Raw genomic sequence first — 21415 nt, forward strand, 5'->3', positions numbered from 1 at the left:
ATGAAGCATCTGCAATAAAGATATTAGTCTCTTTATATTCCCATCAGCAAAGTGCTGTGCAGACCAAATGCACCCCCCCCCCACCCCTACCTCCCCTTTCATACCCCGTCTCTCCCTCACCCATGAAGATCTGCCATCCAAGTCCCGACTGGATTTTGCACGCCTTGGGTTCTTGGTCCAGCCGCAGGTCAAAGGTACTCTGGAATTGGTAAACTTCTTAGCAATAAACCTTTTCCTATTTTCACTGTACCTTTGAGACCACTTCCCGTAAGCAGTCTAGAGCCTTGGTAAGTGGATTATGTGATTTTGTTCTGTTACTTTACTAATCGCACACACTGCTTAACTAACAGCTGCATGAAGGCAATGAAAACAGAACCAGCAGAAATCCTGTCTTAAAGTTTGCAAGCACTGATGGCACATTCTTATTTAAGTTTGGACTGATTGTAATATTCATGTTTGAATACTCCAGTGCATTTTTGCTGCGAGAAAGTGGAATGTGCTAAACACTCCCACCCAACCTGGCTGATGATTTTATGTGGAATGCAAAGCCTGTGCTGTCCAGCTGCAGGAACTGAAGCCCGGTGGACCCTAGCTTGTGGTTATTTTACAGTGTGGAGTCTCACCACACGTCAGTCCATGGTGTTGTTTCAGTTTGAGAGATTTCCTATTTCTACAAAGCATTAAGTAACAGTGTACATGTGTTTATGTGTGTGTTTGTGACCAATCCAGAGTGTCTGACAATAAAGACCAATGCCACGACTCGCCACTAAAAGGCCTTGCTTTAAAAATAGCCATACCTTATTGAGTTACAGTCAAGTCGATGCAGTGTTTGCCATTAACTGAGCCTTAAAAAATAGCAGATACACCGTGTGCTGGAAAGTTAATTAAAAAAATTAAAAGACAGGCCTAAATTGCACTTTACCTGGACCTCCATGTCCAGACTTTAAAAGTAAAAAAAAAAAAACTGCACAAAATCAAACAATTCATATGCATCAAATAGTTGCTTAGTTGCTATATATTGATGTCTGTGCTGTTGATGTCCCACCAAAATTATGTCACTTCTTGGAGAAGGATGCCATTAACAAATTAGTTTTTTTTTTTTTTTTTGTAGGAAATTTATAAAATACTTAAGGATGGAAAGTGAAATTAGTGAATTTAGTTTTGTTTGAAAATGTTTGAATACAAAAAAAGCACTTTGAGTATTAATTAATATATATATATATATATATATATATATATATATATATATATATATATATATATATTATATATATATATATATATATAATTATTAAATATTAGGAAGAATGATCCAACCTTATAAACCATAAGGATTTTTATTTCTTGTCATTTCTTCTGCGATTCCAGAGTTTGCTTTTCTGTAAGGCTCATACTAGTAATGCTCGAACAATGTAGTCAATTATATTTGACATCATGCATCTGTCATTGGAATCTGAGGAACGTGAGCTTGTTCATATCTACACTGTTCTTCTCTATTATTCCTCAGAGTTTGCAAAAATAATACCTGTTAATTTACTTTCAACTAGAAACTACTCCAAACTACTGCAAAATGACAAGGCAGAGACACATTTTAGTATCGGATCAAATCAACTCTGATCTGTTTTCCCAGTCTGGAATCATGCCTCTGTCAGGAACACCAGCCCCACCGTCCAAGAGGAAAAGGCTCTCCAAGATCATCACTGACCTGTCACACGTAACCCAAGATGGTAAAACACCCACAGCTTCAGCTTTATGCTTGATGTTTGCGTAATCATTCCATACTTCCAAACATGTTAGACAGCTTAAAAAATGTCCTGAAAGGGAATTGCAGTACAATTTGAAGCTTCTGTTTTAATATATATTATAATGTGTGTGTGTGTGTATATGTTATATATTTTTCCCAGAATTTTTTGCAGTCTTCAGTGTCACATAATCTTTTAGAAATTAGTTACGTTAGTTAAAATTAAACTTTTGAAATGGTAATATTTCATAGTTTCTACAAAAAGTATTAAGCAGTACAACTATTTTCAGCATTAAGAAATGTTTCTAAAGTACCAAATCAACTTATGATTTTCATAAGATCATAGAGAAGACTGGAGTAATGATTGCTGACAAATCAGCTTTGCCATGACAAGAAATCTAGTTTAAAAATATACTTTAAGCTTTTAAACTGTAAAAATATTTAATAACATTATACACTGTATCATCAAATTAATGCAGCCTTGATGAGCATTGGAGACTTCTTACAAACACACACACACACAAACGTCGAATTTGAGAATAACATGATACTAAGGTCTGGGACTAAATAACAGATTTTCATATAATTAAAAAGTGTGTTTGTTTAGCTTTGCTGACAGGTGCCAACTGTTTATTGGGACCATCATCTTCATTTCAAGGACTGTCACTAAGGTTTCTTTTGGATTTAATATGTTTTAATGAGGAGTAATATGTCAGCAACAACATGTATCTTGTAGATTTGATAGCTGAAATGTCAGCCGTGTCTCTGATTATTATCTCTCCATCCCCTTCATCATTATAATCCTGGGACATTTACTACACTGAAAGAACATTACATTAGTGTCTCCAGCGGAAATTAAGTCTAATTGATATGTTCTTTTTTTTTTTCATGCTTTTGAATGCGAGTGAAAAATTGTTGTTGTGGAAGAATGGAGAGACTCTTGCAATCCTGATACGTTGAAATGTTTTTCTTTAGGTAGCATTATTTTAATATGATGAAACAGTGACTACTGCATAGACTTGATATCGTTCAAATGATTTTATTGTTTGTATTAATACTGTTATGAACATTTCCAAGGAACTGCGGGTGATTTTCCAGCACAAACAGTGGGTGGTAGGATGACTGATAGCTATTTAGTTACTGTTATGATTACAATGCAGGAAAAATAGATACATCTGTATAAATATGAATGACGATACTAGAGAATCAGGGACATTATTTTTTTCTTTCCAAGTGACCATGCACAGTTAAAATAGATGTGAACTGAATAGAGTATTACAATGCTGATCGCTCTTTAATATTCCTTTCATTTACTAGTTTGCCAGATACTTTTGATCATTTTGTGGTGTTTTGTAAAGGATTTAGACTCAGAATTTTGTCATTAAATGATAAACAAAAACTGGCATGTTAGTGAATAACAACTCTTTTTGTTTTTTAGAGTATGAATCAGAGCCCAATGCCTCAGAATTTGACTTGGGGAAAAAGATCAGGGCACCCAAGGATATCATGCTGGAGGAACTATCCCTAATGAAGAACAAAGGCTCTAAGATGTTCAAGATGAGGCAGCTGCGTGTGGCCAAGTTCATCTATGAGAACAATCCTGACTTCTTCAGTAGTGAGTCCATGGTAAGGCAGGCAAAGAGCTATCGACATCTCTGTATTTGTTGTCAGATTATTTGCTTTAAATGATCATTATTCCTCAATCTCAGTGTTCTACATTCATCCTATTATGATTCTTTATTCTGGCCAAGTTCTTATTTAAATGCAACATTCCAAGCGTGATTTAAATGCTCATTTGAAGAAAAAAAAACATATTCCACTAATTATTTTGTTACTCTGTGTAAAGGATAACCTCCAAAAGTTCATGCCCAGTCTTGGGGGCCAGATGTTGGTGGATGTTGGTGGTCACGTGATTGGTGGGCAGATGGCTGGCCAGGCTGGTGGGGCCAGCCTAGCACCAGTGCCTCCTACTAAACCCGGAAGCTATGGAAAGGGAGCAGTGGGTGGGCTGCAAGCAGGTGGGCTCACTGGTGGAGCTGGAGGTGCCGGAGTGGCAGGAGGAGCAGGGGGGAAGGATGGTGTGTCAGGAGATGCCTCACGGAGTGAGTAGGATCCCAGATGGAGACCTTTATACACTAGCCAGCTCTGCTCACCCACACTAGAAACTGCCATGGAGACTCACCATGAAACTTGTTAAACGGGGTTATTATCGTTGCCTAAAACTAAAACGTCATTGTAAACAAAACAAACAAACAAAAAGTACTGGTAATTTTTTTGCCGTAAATTTTATGGCCATTTCCATTAATTGTAAAACACAATTAATGAAGTGCAAAATTCAACTAAACTAAATGTTAAAAAAATCTAAAACAATTATATATACATATATATAATTATATATATATATATATAATTATATATATATAAATCATATTAGATAAAAAAATTTAAACTAATAGAAAATTATAAATGTTGCTTTGGGAACTGAAGTGAAATTAAAACTAAAATAAAAATAAAAACTAATGAAACATACAGTACATACTGTAGATAGGTGTATTTAAAAATATCAAAAACTATTAAAACTGTCATGTCATTACAAACCTTTTTTTTATATTATTTTTTTGCTCTAATGTTACTCATTGTGTGGACAAAACCAGTCACACAGGTTTTGGAATGATATGAGGGGAAGTAAATGATAGAAGACAGATTTTTTATTTTTGGGTGTATTATGCCTTTAACTAATGGAACACTTACACGTTTACTAATGGAATGCAATTACTTTCAATCAGTTTATATTTCTCAATAGGTGAGGAACATTCTAAGGCTGCTTTGGAAAAAGGAAAAAAGAGGGCTGCATATGAGAATACATACGTTTCCCCTTGGGAACGGGCTATGAAGGGCAATGAAGAACTTGTAGCCACAATGAAGGCTCAAATGCCAGTACCCTGCTCTCAAAAAGAGCTGCGTAAATATAAGTGCTTCAACAGGTGCGGCTGCATTTCTGGGTATAGGCTGGACAATCTTTTCCTTGCATGCAACAATAGTAATTCTCCAGACCTATTGTTTCCTTTTGCCTTTAATTGGTCAATCTCTTTCTAGGAGTGCTCTGCCTTATGGGGGTTTTGAGAAGGCCTCACAGCTGATGACCTTCCAGCTGCCAGACATCGAGGTGGCCACGGAGGAGCCTGAACCTGCAGTGGTGTACCATCATGATATCGGTTCACGACCCTCCTTCAACCGCACACCTATCGGCTGGGGGGGCAGTGGTGAACCAGGCAGCTTTCACATGGAGTTGGATACTATACCATTCGATGGCGAGACTGACGACCTGTGAATCTACCTGTGCACACAGTCACAATGCAACAATCCATCAGGAGATTGGCAAACCTCTCTCACTGTACATGTAACTTTGAATCTAAATCTGCCTCTGAATGTGAGCTTTAAACAAAAACAAAAAAAGATATACGCATGCATTGGTGGAGGATTTTTATTTATTTATTTTTTTGCATGAAGAATACCAGTTTAAATGAAGGTGTCAGGTGGAGAATGAAGTTTTGATTCGCTTGTTATGTTGCCAGCATGTTGCACTTTAGAAGGGAACAAATGTGCATGATATCCCTTCAGCAACAATGTCATGTTAGCACTCGCAGTGATGGACTTCTTTTTTCTTTCACTTACATACAGGTAAACAGTTTTGACTGCATTATCTCCCATTAAGTCCCAATTTAGCATTTCATTTTAGTGTCATTTACAGGAGTAAATGCTAACTAAAGTCATGATCATCATGCATTTATGATTATAATGTTGTGGAACATCTTACACAATACTGTTGTTTCTGCTATAGTAAATTACTATTATTACAAGTAACATGAGCGCATTATGCATATTAGTATACTAATCATATCCATGTCTTAACATACATTAATGCAAAAATTCAAAAATAAAAATTATAAACTACTGTCAGCACACCGCTACATGGCCATTCTTTAATAAATAATTGATAACTTCTGTTTTTGTTGTGGTCTCACGTCAATAAGCTGTGTCGTGACTATAATTAAATTGGGAAGGATAAAGTGAGCCATAAGTATACAGTTCTTTTTAAAGCATTAAAATAAATGTATAAAACAATAAAAACAAATGAAATAAATCCAATAGGTGGAGCAGTAACTGAATTAATGTGACTCACAAATCAACGGAACATGTATTTTGTAATGTCTGACTCAAAATAACCGAGAACTGTTTCTTTATTTAAATAAAATTGAATATATATATATACATCGCTTGATATTCTGGGCTCCTTGTAGAGTTACATTGAATAGAATAATTTCCCCCAAATTTACTAAAATTCGTTAATGGAATCGTCAATGATGTCGTTCAAAAATGAACGATTCCCATGAGTACTTACGAACCCTGTTTAACAACCATCCCAGGATACGGCCCAGTTTTCTAGTCACACTCCGTCGACACCTGAGACGCCAAACATCGCGAGAGTTGGTTGCCTTGGCTGCAGCACACAGTGACGCTGAGGGATGTTTAAGGTTTAGCGGCAGAAAATAACAGATTTTTTCCCTGCCGACCAGCCAGGGGGAGGATGCATACTGCAAGGTAAGGAAACCCTCCTTTCGCCATCCCATGTAAGCCTTGTCTGTTCCTGCGACATGAAAAAGGGACAGAGAAGACGTTTTGCAGTGAGTTGGGAAGTTAAGACGTAGCTGCTGTTCCACAGGCATGTGCTGATCTAGTAAACAAACACAGGGATGCATCACTTCCAGAACAAATGGATTTAATAATTTACGCAGAACGGCGTATTTCAAATCGGCCTTTTCCTTTTTAGCTACGCTTCTACGAGAGGGTTGTGTTATAATACAGGTACGTTATAGTGCGAAGGAGACGCTAAATCTCACACGCAGTGATGGGCTCTGCTGACGAAGCTATGCACAATGTGCGTTGTGACGAACACAAAGCTGCGCATCTAGAAGTTCGCTACGTAGTAGAATAACCACATGGTCGAGCCTCGACCGTGTGGATGCATGCATCAATCTGATCATACATGTCAAATTACGCATGCATTTTTAAATTGTGTATTTCTATAACGAGTTAATACAGCCAGCATCACAGAAAAAAGGAAGTTGTTTATTAGGAGGTGATTTATTGACCGCCCCGTCTCGTGCGTTTTAACTTACCCAGCATAAGACCATATGCTCCTCACCATTTTCAGTGACGTAGCGGTTTCTCATCCTTTCAATACACTTGATTGTCCTCTAGCCGCCAATGTCATCTGGTGGCGTTTCAGAGTTTGTGCAGGTGAGAAATAGAGAGAGTGAGTTGTGTAGGTAATTCAGGTGTGCTGAATATCTATCTATCTATCTATCTATCTATCTGCGGTTCATTACTTTGGGAATTGATGTCTGGGACACATCTGCTTTGAGATGTTTATTCCTATCACCTACTGTTCTGAGGAAGTTACAAGATGATAAAATCATAATAGCATTCATAAACTTCCTAAATTGAATAGAATTATTAGAGTTTAATGATTTGATTCATTTGCTTGCTCAAAAATCTGTTAGTTTCCGGCGTGTGATGGTGTGTTACATAATACAGACTTCTTGTTTAATACAGTGAAGAGGAGTGATCAAAATAGACACCCCTCCATCTAAACCTTCCCTTTATGTTCTCTCATCACTCCTCCTTTAGCAATGTCTCTGTGAAAAGTAAATAAGAGCCCTGGCATGCATGCAAAAGAAGTTTGCTAATTGTTATGTAAAATTTAGAAATGAATAAATTAACATACTGATGGTCACTCCTCGAGGGCCTATACTCTAATGTTGCCTATTCATCAGCAGACAGAGCCTTCAGTCTGGCTAATTGGTTGGGGGTGTATGGGACTCCTGTAAATTTCACAACATGCTGTTGTTAAGGGCTTCTGACGGGAAGGGAGAGAAAAGCCCTTGAAGGATAACTTTTATTAAACCTCTCAAGGTAAAGGAACATTTGAGCTTGGTGGGGGACATTCATGTGTAAATCAAAACTCTGTCTTTATTTGATATTAGCCAGTCTTTTCTTTTGGAGAGCAGTTTTCCTTCTTCATCAAGCTCCCAGTAGAGTCTGGATGCATTCTCAGCACTGGTCACAATAAACCAATCACAGTCAGTTGTGATTACAGTTTAAGATTTAATTAATTTTATTATTCAATACATGTACTTGTGTACATAAGACAAAAAAGTGGCGGGATTTCTCTGCATCCCAAAGGAATGGATGAATTAATGTATTGAATGAATGGTAGAAGCATATAATCAAAATGGCTTGTATATAAATTATGTCTGTGTAAATGCTTTTTTTAATATAATGAGCTTTGAGGATTTTTATAACAAAAATAATAATAGGTTTTTTTTTTCGTATAGTCTGCAGCCCAGTTAAACATGTGATGGACAGTGAGGAGATTTTAATGAGACTGACACTGCTGCTGGCATTGCACATGTAGTTGGTTTATTGCTTTACAGTTTGCAAGTCTCACAGCAGTCAGTGTAAATAATCTTGCACATTTGGACCGTCATCACCTGTCAATATTACAAAATACCCTAACAGAGACAAACTTGCATGAATTGCATATTACAGACTAAAATCTTAAACAGACTGAGTAAATACTAATAAATAAGCACACGTTCATGGTCATTTTCCAATGGACAGTTTTCCTAAAAGGTATTTAAACATTTAAGTCAGCCTTAAAAATGCATGCATTTTATTGTATGCATTGGTCATAAAGTATCAACCCAACAATTGTGGCTTTACTGTCCAAAAATGATTTGTAGCCACTAGCCACTGTGTCTTTGTAGGATTTTAATGGCTGTGTGTTTTCTAGTTTTTGTCTGTGTTGCCCTTTTGTTTCTTATTCTTTATTAATTGTGTTTGTAGAAATGCTTTTAGAAAGCAAAATAAAGAAAGATGAATGCTTTCAGTGGTCCAGCTCTCTTTCAAGTGCTGCTCAGCCTCACACACACCTGTCTGTTTCTCATTAAACTCTGTCTGCTGGCCTGTAGCTGATAGTGAGGCCCTCCTCTTACATGTAACCTGTGTGACAGTCTGGATTCATCATTATGTAACAGTCTCAGAAGCCACAAGCCTGTACATTTGGTCTTTTAAAAATTTTAAAGGTTTTTCTTTAGAAATGCGTACAGTGAATTTTGAAGTTACTCAGTTAGCCATTCCTCAACTCTTCATTTGTCACATGATCCTTTAGAACTCATTTTAATAAGCTAAACGATTCTCATAAAATTCCATATTATTATTATTATTATTAATGTTTGTGCGGTTTAATATTTTTGTGGAAACTATGATATATTTTCTCATGATTTTTTTTGATAAATAGTAAGTTACACTTGAATTAGAAATCTTTTGTAACATTATCAATTTAGCCTACACTTTTTCTTTTTTCTTTTAACACAGTTGTTTTACATTTTTTTGTGGTAATTTTGTGGTTAGAGCATCTTTGCTAAAAAAAAAGCCAAAAAGATTATATTAACTTAAAAAGTTTAAACTGACCCCATACTTTTGAATGACTGTTTAACATTTGTGTTTTGTATTAAAGTCCCAAGGTCTTTTAATGTGTGCATTTAGCATACATATACCTTTTTGTGGCAACATAATGTAGTTGTATTTTCTACATGTTGTGCAAAAGTAATGCTTAAGTTACGTACCATGTTTTATACCTTATATTTCCATGAAAACACTTCCAGCAGTCATTTAGAAGACTAAGAATTGTGGATGACCCTCCTACAGATGTCATAGTGTAAACATTTTAGCTCATTGCTTCCCCTGTAAACACATTTCCTATCATTACTTCATTTAGTTTTTTATAGCTGCTTCCTAAAATGACTTGGGTAGGTCAATTACCTTTAAAAACCTGTTGGACATCAGCCAGCCTTAAAAGATTGATGTCTAAACACGAGTCTCTTTCAAACATAATTAACAGAGGCCCCGTGTTCCTTAATCTGCTTTCCGCTTTATTTAATGTCTAATTGTGAGGTGCATGTGAACTATTTGCTGTTCCCATAGAAAAGATCCACCGTAGCTTTAACGAATAATTGGATTTGGAGGCAGCGAACTGAACATTAATTGAAGCTGACAGTGTATTTGACATACAGGGTCATTACACAGTGTGTTTAGTGTTTAAGCCATGACATGACCTCCTGTAGGCCACTAGGCTGGTAAGCTAAGTTATGATGTTTACTGAGGACAATCATGATATCTAAGGTAAAAGGTGACCTTGATTTGAATAGGCGTCTGTGAATCATCGAATAGTATTTTTATTTCTTCTCTCTCTCTCTCCCTCCCATCTGTTTCTGCTTAAATATTTCTGTGTATTATTGAAAAAGCTTGAGTCATGGACATTCCTTGAAAACCATGAAATTTTTACACAGCCATGAAGACACGGAGTTGTGGGTTTCTGTAAGGAAGTCTACACCCTGTATGCCTGAAATATGAAAACTCTTTGAGACTTTACTTGGCTAATATATCTGCTGCACTCTCTTGCTGATATGAGAAGAACAGCATAACCCAAATGATTTTGACCCAGACAGGCTTTAAATGAAAACACAATATCCACATTCTTATCTCGGGCATAATGATTTCATGGTTGAGGCCACAGTGTTTATAGATGATAAAAGAATAGAGATGCTTCAGAGGCCAAGTTCAAGCATGGAAACATGCTGAGGGACAGAAATTCTGAGAAAGCCACCCATTTGGAACTCTGGGCTATTTTTAACCATCCCCCAGAATTCCCATGGGAGCGCAGCACACATTGGTGAATGGCTACTTGTGTGTGTACTACTGACCACTCGAGGAGACGCAGCACAGATATTGATTACCCAGTTTTTAGATTTTATTTTAGTTACTGTTTATTTTATTTAAAATAGTGAAAATGTTTAGTTTTAGTGTACTATAATAACCCTGGTTGGAATGGATGTATGTCTTTATCAATATGGAGTCACAATAAGGGCAAAATGGCGCCTAATATTATTTTATTTCATTTTTCACATCACTCTTGAGTTCAGTTGGTTGAATGTCTTAATGTGAATGGCAGATTAAGATTACTGATGACAGGTTCTTAATGTTTAACTGCTTTGGGTTTAATTATGTCTAATTAGCAGTTCTTTAAGAAAGGCGTACTGTAGCTATTAATAACCGATTTTCAGGGTAATTAGTGATGAAATTAGACCTATACACTGTTTAGTTGTCCATCCAGGCAACAGCGCTACTTTATTATGACAGAGGATTAATGTAAAAAATATCCCATATGGCATTTTCATTGATGTTTCTGGGCTGGCTATGAATGACATTTCAGTTGCTAATTTGAAGCAATGTTTCAGGGTTTAATCTTCTAAGCATGTGGACTAAATGGCTCATATAAGCTTCTATTAAAGCCAGTTTTTATACAATGTCAAAAGTTTGTATCATTTAAGAATGTGTCATCTGATTAATATAAAATGACTTGTCCTTTTTAAAATAATTAATCCTGAGGCATATGCAATGCAACACAAAAAACAAGACCTCACATGACATATAATAATGGTCGTACTTATTTATATTTGGCTGACTGGCTCTGTATTCAGTCTCAAGTCATATTTGCTATCTGAGTGAGATCATAAACGCACTGTTTGGCATTGGATCACATGACTGAGTCTGTCCGAACAGATAATGTTCTTTATGAGCTGTCACACGTTTACCCTGCCTGTCCCTTTAAAGGCAGAGAGGTGGGAGGAGCTTCTTGAGGAAACAGGTGTGTGCTGATAGGGATGATGTCATCGTTTCTGAATCACCTGGAAAAACCTGCATGATTGTCAGCTAGATATACACATCACAGCTGCTCGTGACCGGATCACAGATGTTGGACAGACAGACGCTGTAAGTACACAGACAGTATAAAGCTTTATAAGGAACTCCTTTTGTCAGCCTGAGGGCTTGTTTTAAAGTTTTACATGAACTGTATGCCAGAGAGCTGTAGCTGACAGGTGCGATTGCTGCATTTTAAACATTTAGTGGCTTCATTCAGGCTTTTCTATCTTTTAATAGAAAATTCTAGAGGGTTCTGTTCATGTTGAAACACAATACTTTTAGCACTAGCTGTGTATATGGAGGTCATCAGCTATTAACACTTCAGCTTTTACTAGGAGTTGTGACCCTGTACATTTTTGAACTCAGTCTATGTCACGGCACACATTTATTTAAGCTTTATTTTATGCAATAAAGTAGTAAATTCAATTTGCACAGATCTGTTTTAGATACCATAAACTGTTGTGCTGTTTCAGAGCGTGATAATAATACCTACAGCGGATATGAACCTGGTACAGGAAATTAATAATAACATTCGGATTCAGAAACATGCAATGGAAACATTAAACCAATAAATTCCAATCGTGACCTATTTTCCATTCTGGTGTGGTATTTATAGAGCAGATGTAGTTTTAGTCAGACAGTGAGTTTATGCATAAGGAGCCTTTTTGATAATGCATGACTACAGCCCTTGTCTTGGGTAATCACATGACCGAGTGAGTAAAGCATGCCTCGCTGTCCAGGAGGTGTCACTCAGTGAGGATGATGTCATTCAGGAAGTAGATCGAGTAAAACAGGAATAGTTACCCAGACCTCTGAATCACCTGGATATTCACTCCTTTTTCTCATGAAGGATGTGAATGCAAATTGTGTGCTGCATGAAGTGTTTGCTTCATTGTTCTGTGGTTTAGATATGAAAACTTAGATAATGTATGAGAACCTGTTTTCCCTCTTTTTCCTCTCCTCTCTTGCCCTAGAAAATAGTTTTGCAGTCCATGCAAACCAAAAAGCAAAATTTAAAAAGTAGTTAAAAAAAGTGACCTGCTTTTCATGAGCACTATAAATGTTGAAGTTAGATGTTGTGGGATGATAGTTATTTAAATAGTGTTTTCAACCAGGAAGAATAGATAACGTACCTGTAGGACATTTAAAAGGTCAGCATGCAATTTTTGCCTTCAAACATTTTCATATGGGATTTTTTTTTATTTTGAGTGAGTTTTGTTTTTGCATAACACAACACTGTTCTCATAAGAATGATCTGACTTTTAGGTCATTACTGTCTGTGGAGATGCTATGTTGTGGAGATGTTGGCTTACATTGGGAAGGCTATAGATTGATATAGTGCATGTAATATAGTGTGATCTGTAGTTATCTTATTATAATGACTTTTTTTTTAGGGTTTTTGATTTCAGAAATCAAATTCATACACAAAACAAAAACCTTACTGCTAGAAAAGTTAATTAGGTGTGAGCTGGAAATAGTATGAGTGGTGGGTGGTGGGGGGCTCATTGTTAATGAGTACAGTTGTGAAGACAATTTGTCATGTCTTTGGGACAGGGTGGAACTAAGAGTGCAAGCATTGTGAATGAAACCTTTTCTTTTTAAACATAAGCTTTTGTCTTTTCGATGAATAACCCATTGTGGGGAACTGTATTGGTTTTCTTTATTTAAATTGATATTGCTAAAATTTTGTTGTTGTTTTTTCATTTATTATTATTTTGTGGGGTAAGGCTATTTTCTATGAAATATTGGCAGTCATTATGTTGGATTGTGGGCTTTTCTCCTTCTGTTTTCCCTCATAGTCATGTTTTTTTTTGGTGTTTTATTTTTTTTATTCTCTCAGGGTTTATTGCTGTGCAGACTAGAATCTGTACAGCTTTCCTATACATGGTTTTTGTTGTATTTTACAGTTTAAATTCCATTTCTATGCAGTGATGTGTAAGAACAGTAGTCTCATTTCTTTCTGTAATAGAATGGTGTAGAACCTGTTTGGTTTATTCAGCACAAGCATTTCAAAAATCACTGACAACACAAAATGCCATTGTATGTTTGGCACTATCCTGTTATTCAACTTCCTCTGACGTGCCCTGGCAAACTTGTGAAATGATTTGTGAAATTGTTTGAACCAAAATGGATATGAAATAAAATTGCCTTCATCTTGGTTTATGGGGCTTTGATGTCCATGCTTTAGTTTGGTCAAATCTTTTTCCCATTACAGTTCATTACAGTCACCACATCAGTCATTGTTTTCAGAAGGAAAAGCCTTTAACATTTGCCAATGTAAAGTTCTGTGTGGACTGGCCCTCCCTTCCCTTCCTTGCTTTGACCTTGCTGAAAACCTGATACACTTTTTTTGTTTTGACCACAATTGTTTGTGTCATGATTGATATACATTTAAATCTTGATTATATTTTACAGCATAAGAAATACATAGTTCACCCTAAAATGAAACGCAAAAGATGATGTTTTGAATCAAACATTTTTGGTGATTACCTCCTTTCATTCGAAGGACAAAAACACTGAGACATCTCTCAAAATATCATATTTTATGTGCATAGAAATAGTTATACATGAAGGCGAGTAAAGGATGGCAGAATTCAAATTTGGGTGAACTGTCCCTTAAGCAGTTGTGAATACATTCTTAAGCCCCATTCACACTGCCAGTGATTTTGTCGCTGTATGTATGTCGACAGAGTCTTCACTCCTATTGAAAATTGAATGGGATTGTGTCGTTCGCAGTGTGAATGGGGCTTTCAACAGTCATATTTTTCTGATGTGTAATAGAAAATAGTTTCTCAATCTGTGACACTTAAGTCTTCCCACTCATCATATGTTTTTAATCATGAGCCTTTTGGGAGTTGCTGGCTGCTCTCCAAGTTAAACTGTTCTTATGGCCCTGTTAATTATCTCTGGGTGGAGGAAGTAACTTGCCCCACACACCATGTAATTTTCATTCAATCAACAGTCAGTCAGTTAACAGTTTGGGGATTGTAAAATTGCTGTTTTTGAAATATGTGCTTGGTGCCTGTCTTCAGACTCGGAGTAAAGTTTGTTTGATTTTTTTCTCCATGAGTTTAGCTTTTTTTGTCTGTATTTTAATCTATATACTGAATTTATTCTCAAATACAAATACATTTTTGTATTATATTACATTTACATTTAGCAGACGCTTTTATTGAAAGTGACTTACAAATTAGTACAATTGAAGCAATCAAAATCAACAAAAGAGCAATGATATACAAGTGCTATAACAAGTCTCATTTAGCTTAACGCAATACACATAGCAAGGGCTTTTAAAATAATATAATAAAAAGAAAACAGAATAGAAAAATAAGAGCAAGCTATCGGTCAGAGAGGGCCGATCCAAATCTGAGACTTTTTATTTTTGGGGGGTATAAAAAGTTGTAGATCTCTGACAAGCTACGCAATATCGTGTTCATTATCGAATGCTTGTCGAAGGCGATAATGAATGTGTTATTGCGTAGCTTGCTTGTCAGTGATCTACGGCTCTGTCTATTAAATGCTGCTCCATTTGAAACAGGTGGTGGCAATTTAGTGGTAATCACAGAACCAGATTCACTGACTAAATGTGCATGATCTGATTATATTGTTACATAGCCTATCGCCCAGCCCTAATAAAAACATTGACAGCCAATCAGAAGCCTATCACATGACAGAATTGCAGTGGGTTCCTAATAAACATAACGCTATCATGTTTTGGAGTGGACACCGTAATTGTTTCATTTATTTATTTATTGGTGTGATCATGGCCCCTTATACCACACACTAGCTTACTTCATAAACCTTCTGTACATCAAGTATGGAAATTTGGATGCAGCACATGATTTATGTATTAGTGGGAGAAAAAAGAGCATTTGATTGGACAAAAATGTAGTGCAGGATGAGTCATCATTTGTGTTTTACTATGTATATATCTAAATGTGATTCTCCCAATACCAACCCCAACATTAAGTGTAGGCCAATTCTAGCATAAAGATACCCGCAAAGCTAAAGCACCAGACTAAAAGCTATAAAACTATTATTATTATTGAATGTCTCTGAAGTGATAAACTCAACACTTTTTAAGGGTGGGCACTGCTCAGTAGTTCACCCGCCCCCATTTTATGTCTGGGGACTGCAGGTAATAGCGCCGCCCCGCCGCCCCTCCCCCAGCCCGCATTAGCTCAATGAACGCGCGCCTAATGAGTGCTGAGGAGAGTCCAGAGCTCGCGCGGAGACCGGTAACTTAACTGAAGCTAACAACCAGCTGTTTTCCCCAAAAAACTTTGTACGGACGCTGTTTGAATGAATCTGGTGAGTGTTTTTTTGTGATGAAATGTAAAGATGAACAGCTCTGACATTCCTCACAGGATTTGGTTCGGAAGAGACGCGTATCTGAATCTTTATGGAGCAAAGCTTCAGACATTTAACTTAGCGTTAGTCGCATACTTCAGAGTAAACAAATGTCAATTTCACATAACTTTTAAAGAAATGTGCAAAGTTTAACAGAAATGCATGTGTTTCGCCTAAGCACACTGTACGTTAGCTAAATAGGTGTAACTAACTTAACCAAAAGTTTTAATATACGTTAAATATAATGTTATTTTCTTCGCGCTTGTGTTTTTAATGCAAGATTGATGTTTTAGAGAACATTAAACTAAACCGGTAACGTGAGTTAACGTTATTTTAACGAATGTATAACGTCTGAACGTGTGTGATGTGATTTCATATGAGGAAAAAATGTTAAACAAACTGTATATCATTATCAACTTTTCACCTGTAACGTTAGAGTTCCTTTAATGTTGTGGGACTTTTATAGTTATGCACCTGCTGAACTGATCATAATACCAATATTTTACCTGTTTCCTTTTAGTTTACTATTTCTCGGAGAGGATCTGTGATTACATGAGGAACTTGTGACATGCTGAAGTAGACAAGATGTTAGGCTATATATCACGACCGAATGTGACTCTAAATCTGAAATCTGAGAACTGAGTATGGTCTGCTCAGAAATAGAAGTCTTTAGAGCATAAAGACAATTTGTGTCACGAATTCTAGACCAGATTTCTTTGTTGTGCTTAAAGTATAATACTACATGCAGCATAAACACATTTTCTTGACACACCTTAATGCTCTGTGTGAATTATGGGAGTATCTTCTGTTAAACTGTGAACATTCAGAAACTACCAATAAACTTGTTTAAAGTCAGCTTAGATGCAGTGGGGTAGCAGTCTCCTAACCCTTCAACAATCAAGCCTCAAGAGGAAACTTAAAGATCTGAAATTACTGACAAATAATTTTCAGCAGACCATTAACAACACCAAAAGTGCATTAATTCTTAGTGAATTTAAGTGAAATAAAATCTTTTAAGGAAGGAGAATAGACACAAGAGTGCAGTATCTGTTGGCTTTTCCATATTGTTACATTGGAAAGAAAAAGAAAATTATCAGGAAGGACATGACACAGCAGACTGAAAAGAGCTTTTGTTACAGATATTCTTTTAGTACCAATGTTACATACAGTAACAGAGTAGAGAGAAAAAAATTGAGTATTGATTGAGTATTTGGAAAATGTATGGCTTGTCAGTCAAAGGATTGGCAGCCTTATTATTTGAAATGGTTTGTTTCAGCACTTTTGAGTGGACATTCCCCAAACTGGAAGTACACCACCCATAATTTAAAATGTAATAGACTATATGGGGAAAAAGGTTGATAGGCTGCTCAAGAGTCCGTGGCATTAGGTGTTGCAGGCCAGCTCTAGTAGTCACATGTCTAATGGCACTAATGTGAGATCTGGCTTAAACCCTTGGTCGGGTCTGCTCCAGATCAAACAGACCACACTAACAGGCTTTGGCATACAAAAAGAAAGGGCTCGTGGGAAAAAGCCTGTTGATAGTAAAGCCACAGTAGCATGACAAGCGCTATGGGTTCGATGAGTTGATGAAGAGTATATTTATTTACTGTTGATTTAATTGTTTTGTAGTTATGCAGGTGAATATTCCTATACATACTACATCTGCTATATTGGCATTGTAACTATATGGTGAAACGGTGAATTAAAATATGGAGAAATATAAAACTTTATTTCAATATGTAATTAAAAATATTTCATGTTTACTGCGAAATACACATACACAATTATTTGTATTCAATCACAGTAGCACAGTAGAGTAGGTGGGTGCTAGAGAATTTTAACAGGATTAGCTTGTTTTGATTATCTAATTGGTGTTTTTTTTTTCTTTACTTGAATATACAAAATAAGCTAAATTAATGCAGGCTGATGGTTTCAGTAAAAGCATACTATCTATTCACAACCTTGTAACTCACAGTAGGCCTGTCTTTAAATGTCTATAAGATGTTGTGAAAAATCAGTTCCCCTGTTGAGAATGAATGGATAGGATTTTTTACTTCAATAACCTAACTGTGGCACTTTGTGGTGTTCCTTGACTGACCTATGCTGAATACCCCCCCCCCCCCCCAAAAAAAAGCTGGCATTTGTTCTTCGCCTTTGCTTGTTTTCAGCTTTTTTAATCTGATGGCTCCTTAGTTCCTGGGGCTTCATGGGACATACTACTTTTCACACATTGTATGCTTGTTCAGACACAGAAGGTTGACATAGATGGATTTGTTGAAGTGACAAAGTATTTGGATGATATGTAGATGAATTGCTGTTACATGGAACTTATCTTCAGGTGTTCTTCCTGATTATTTAAAAGTGGTTGTGATTTCAAACAGCTGAATTTATTAACTTGTGTTGTAAAAGCACTGAAGCCAATTCTGATGTGACCGACGGGCTAAGTTTGCCCTGTAGTTGCATTTGCGATCTCAGCCTCTCTCTGCGCTGTGGAGAGAGAGTTGTATTGAACTGGCCCAGATTCAGGTGGCCTCGCAGCCTCACAGATGGTACGAGGGAAATGCAGTTGCTTGTGCCATGCCAAAGTGAAGTTCACTGGCTCATGCCTCCAGGAGAACTACTAAACTCTCCAACTGTAGGTCACATCCTCTGATCTCCTGGCATGTGATCTGTGCCATTCCATGCTATACATTTATTCAGTATTTTTTTGTATAACAAAAATGACTTTTTTTATTTATTTTTATAAATGCTGAAGTCATCTTGGATGTAATTATTGGAATAGGACATATAAACATAAGGACGCTGTTTGTGCCTGGCTGTATCTTGTGCTTGACCCGCCCCATGTGCTTGCACCTCATCCTTCCAAAAACAGTACCAGGTCTAGGTCTCCATGGCAACCACAACCCACCCTGTCTTATTTCTGTTTAGTGGAAAATAACTGCTCCAGCCTGGACCTGTGCTTCCTCAGCACTGGGCTCCTGCTGCGGGATGATGTCAGTCCGGGGCTGATGGAGACGGTGGAGAGCGTATTACTCAGGGATGGGCCTGTTTCTGTTTTCTATCGTCCTACTAAACTTCTTTCAGACAGAAAAATAGCCTGAGCTGCTCGTGTGAACGTTCAAGATTTTCTTGTCCTTTCGCACTGCAGAAGCGGCCTTTTAAAAGTAGGTTAAGGCTGATTATGTAAGCAGAGTTGTGTCTTATTAATGTAATTAACTGGACAGAGAAAATCCCAAACATAGCTTTTGCATTTGCTTTTTCTGTCTAAACAGCATTGTTCATTTGACAACCGAAGATAAAATGACAAGAAGCCTCTGACGAAACTAGGGCTGTCATGATTGAAATTTGGCTGACGATTAATTGTCTAAAAATAGTCATGGTTATTGCAATTAATTGTCTGTATTATGGCTTTGGTCTTATGATGATTAATTGTCTCTCTCTCTCTTTTTAATGGGTTTTGTTTTATAATTGTTATTAATTTAAGTGTTCAGTAAATAATTATCTTTTAATCTTTTTTTGTTATTTTGTAGTCTAAGTTTGCTTAGAGTATTCCAAATTCTAATAATGGTCCAATACAGATCCAAGACCAGTATTTTTTTGTTTGTTTTCTGCACCACTACAGAATGGGCTAGGTGCACAAGATGGCGCCGGTGAGCTTCAGCGACGCGAGTGTGTGCGTACTTATTTCCGGTCTTGCGACGCTCGCATTGACTGTAAGGGAAACTTACATACGAAACTTGGCTTGATGTATATAATTAAAGATTTTAAAATTTAACAGCCGATAGTGGTATATCAAAAACATGGGGAAACATCCTCCCTATATTTTGCGTACCTCTGTGTGGAAATTCATCAAGATACAACGCGGAGATTGCTTTATTCTTCTGTTGATTATGCGGATCAGTGTCAGTTCAGGTCCACAGGGATTTCTTTTTTCAAACACAAACCTCTCAAATATGCAATACTTTTCATTTTCGAAGAGCTGGTTTTGTTCTGTTATGTAAGATAAATGTTTCTGAATGTCAAATGAGACGCACAAAGATTTCTGATAAAGCATGTTTTATTAACTTTATTTGATAACATAATTTATAACTAACAGTACAATTAAACGTAATATAATTATGGTAGGTTTGCCTTAAATAAAAGATTGCTGTTTGCATTCATGTGTGTTTTTATCTGTTTATTTGTTTTGTGAAAGATCTGCAGCATAAATCATTATCTGTCTACGAGTAGCCATTGTTATTGTTTTGCATTAATTATCAGATTAAACAGATATTAAAATTAGTCACGTATTTTTTACTGTGTAAAATAATCTTGTGAAAATAACGATGAAACAGACTGATGTATGTGTACAATTGAGAAATGGATACTTCTGAAGATAGATCGCAGCCCACGTCTCACGAGGTAAATATTTAATATAAAAAATAATAATAACAATGCAAACATCTTCGAGAAATAAGTAATTTGTACATTTACATATTTGGTAAGATAAAATACATTATATAGCTGTGTATACACACCATGAGTTAAACTTTCATCTCGTGAACAATAGTGAACATTAGTGTATTTAATTCATTCACCGGACCGAAACATACACAGGTTTCAAATCCACTGGCTCAGTTAACATTTGTAGTATAGTGATAATAGCAGTGTATATCTTTTTTGCATATGAAGTGATATTATAAATCCTGTAAACATATAGAAGGTAATATTTGGACTTCTCTGGTTCTCTGCACTGACTTTAAGCACAACCGGAAATACCTACGCACACACTCGCAAGACCGGAAATCCAAGATGGCGGAGATATGCAACTAGCCCATAGTGGTCAACCAATATGTTTTTTGACAGCTGATGCCGATATCTTGAAAAGCAGGGGGGGGGGGGGGCGATTAGCCAATATGATTTTTTAAAATTATTATTATTAATATTTCAGAAATTTGAAATCATTTGACAATGGATTAAAAAACATGTAAAAAAAAAATAAAAATCATGCTTATACTTTATACTAATACGAAGCAACATAAGTCACAGCGTGCTGCACTCATTGTACAAATGAAATGAGCGAGCAATGGAGAGAGAGTTTCACCATGCTGACTGTCATAACTGAATGAGATGTGCTGTTTGAATGCTGAGCGGAGAATGTCTGACAGCTGCAGCAGAAGGAAGATCACTTTCTGTAAACTTAAATTTAACAATGTACATACAATTAGGTCCCTCACATTAAGATACCAAATGGCTTTAGATGATAGGCTATATAGTGAATGAAAACCAAACTGGTGCTCCTCTGTTTTTTTTCTTCTTCTGGTGTATGACTCCCCTTTGTGCCTTATAAAAAACACAGTAATCAGAAGATCAAAAATGCACAATTAAGACTTGATTATTTAATTATCATGACAGGCCTAGATTAAACAGTTTCTAAATCACTTTCTTAGTCTAACACTAACTTTGACCAGATATCTTGTTTATCATTCACTTTCAGTAATAGAAATGGGATGCCAA

At 36.5% G+C, this 21415-nt stretch overlaps 2 protein-coding genes across 8 annotated transcripts in view; both read left to right on the forward strand.

Annotated features, from left to right (window-relative positions):
- Positions 1 to 74: 74 nt before the first annotated feature.
- Positions 75 to 5746, forward strand: LOC113112754 (myozenin-1-like). The gene is made up of 6 exons (XM_026278599.1): positions 75 to 287; positions 1631 to 1727; positions 3180 to 3367; positions 3588 to 3843; positions 4545 to 4725; positions 4838 to 5746. The coding sequence occupies exons 2-6, from the start codon at positions 1640 to 1642 to the stop codon at positions 5070 to 5072; spliced, it is 948 nt and encodes a 315-aa protein (XP_026134384.1). The 5' UTR covers positions 75 to 287; positions 1631 to 1639; the 3' UTR covers positions 5073 to 5746.
- A 129-nt stretch (positions 5747 to 5875) lies between these two features.
- Positions 5876 to 21415, forward strand: part of LOC113112751 (inactive ubiquitin carboxyl-terminal hydrolase 54-like) — a 55098-nt gene continuing 39558 nt past the window's right edge. For 4 of the 7 annotated variants that reach the window (XM_026278581.1, XM_026278586.1, XM_026278585.1 and 1 more), the window contains exon 1: positions 5876 to 6343. The gene's annotated coding sequence lies outside the window, so the exon portion shown is untranslated. Of the gene's footprint in view, positions 6344 to 6468; positions 6608 to 11552; positions 11639 to 15718; positions 15881 to 21415 lie in introns of those variants that run through there. The other 3 variants (XM_026278584.1, XM_026278583.1, XM_026278582.1) reach the window with 3 other exon arrangements.

The sequence above is a fragment of the Carassius auratus genome, chromosome 13 (assembly GCF_003368295.1).
Source record: "Carassius auratus strain Wakin chromosome 13, ASM336829v1, whole genome shotgun sequence".
NCBI classification, from domain to species: domain Eukaryota; kingdom Metazoa; phylum Chordata; class Actinopteri; order Cypriniformes; family Cyprinidae; genus Carassius; species Carassius auratus.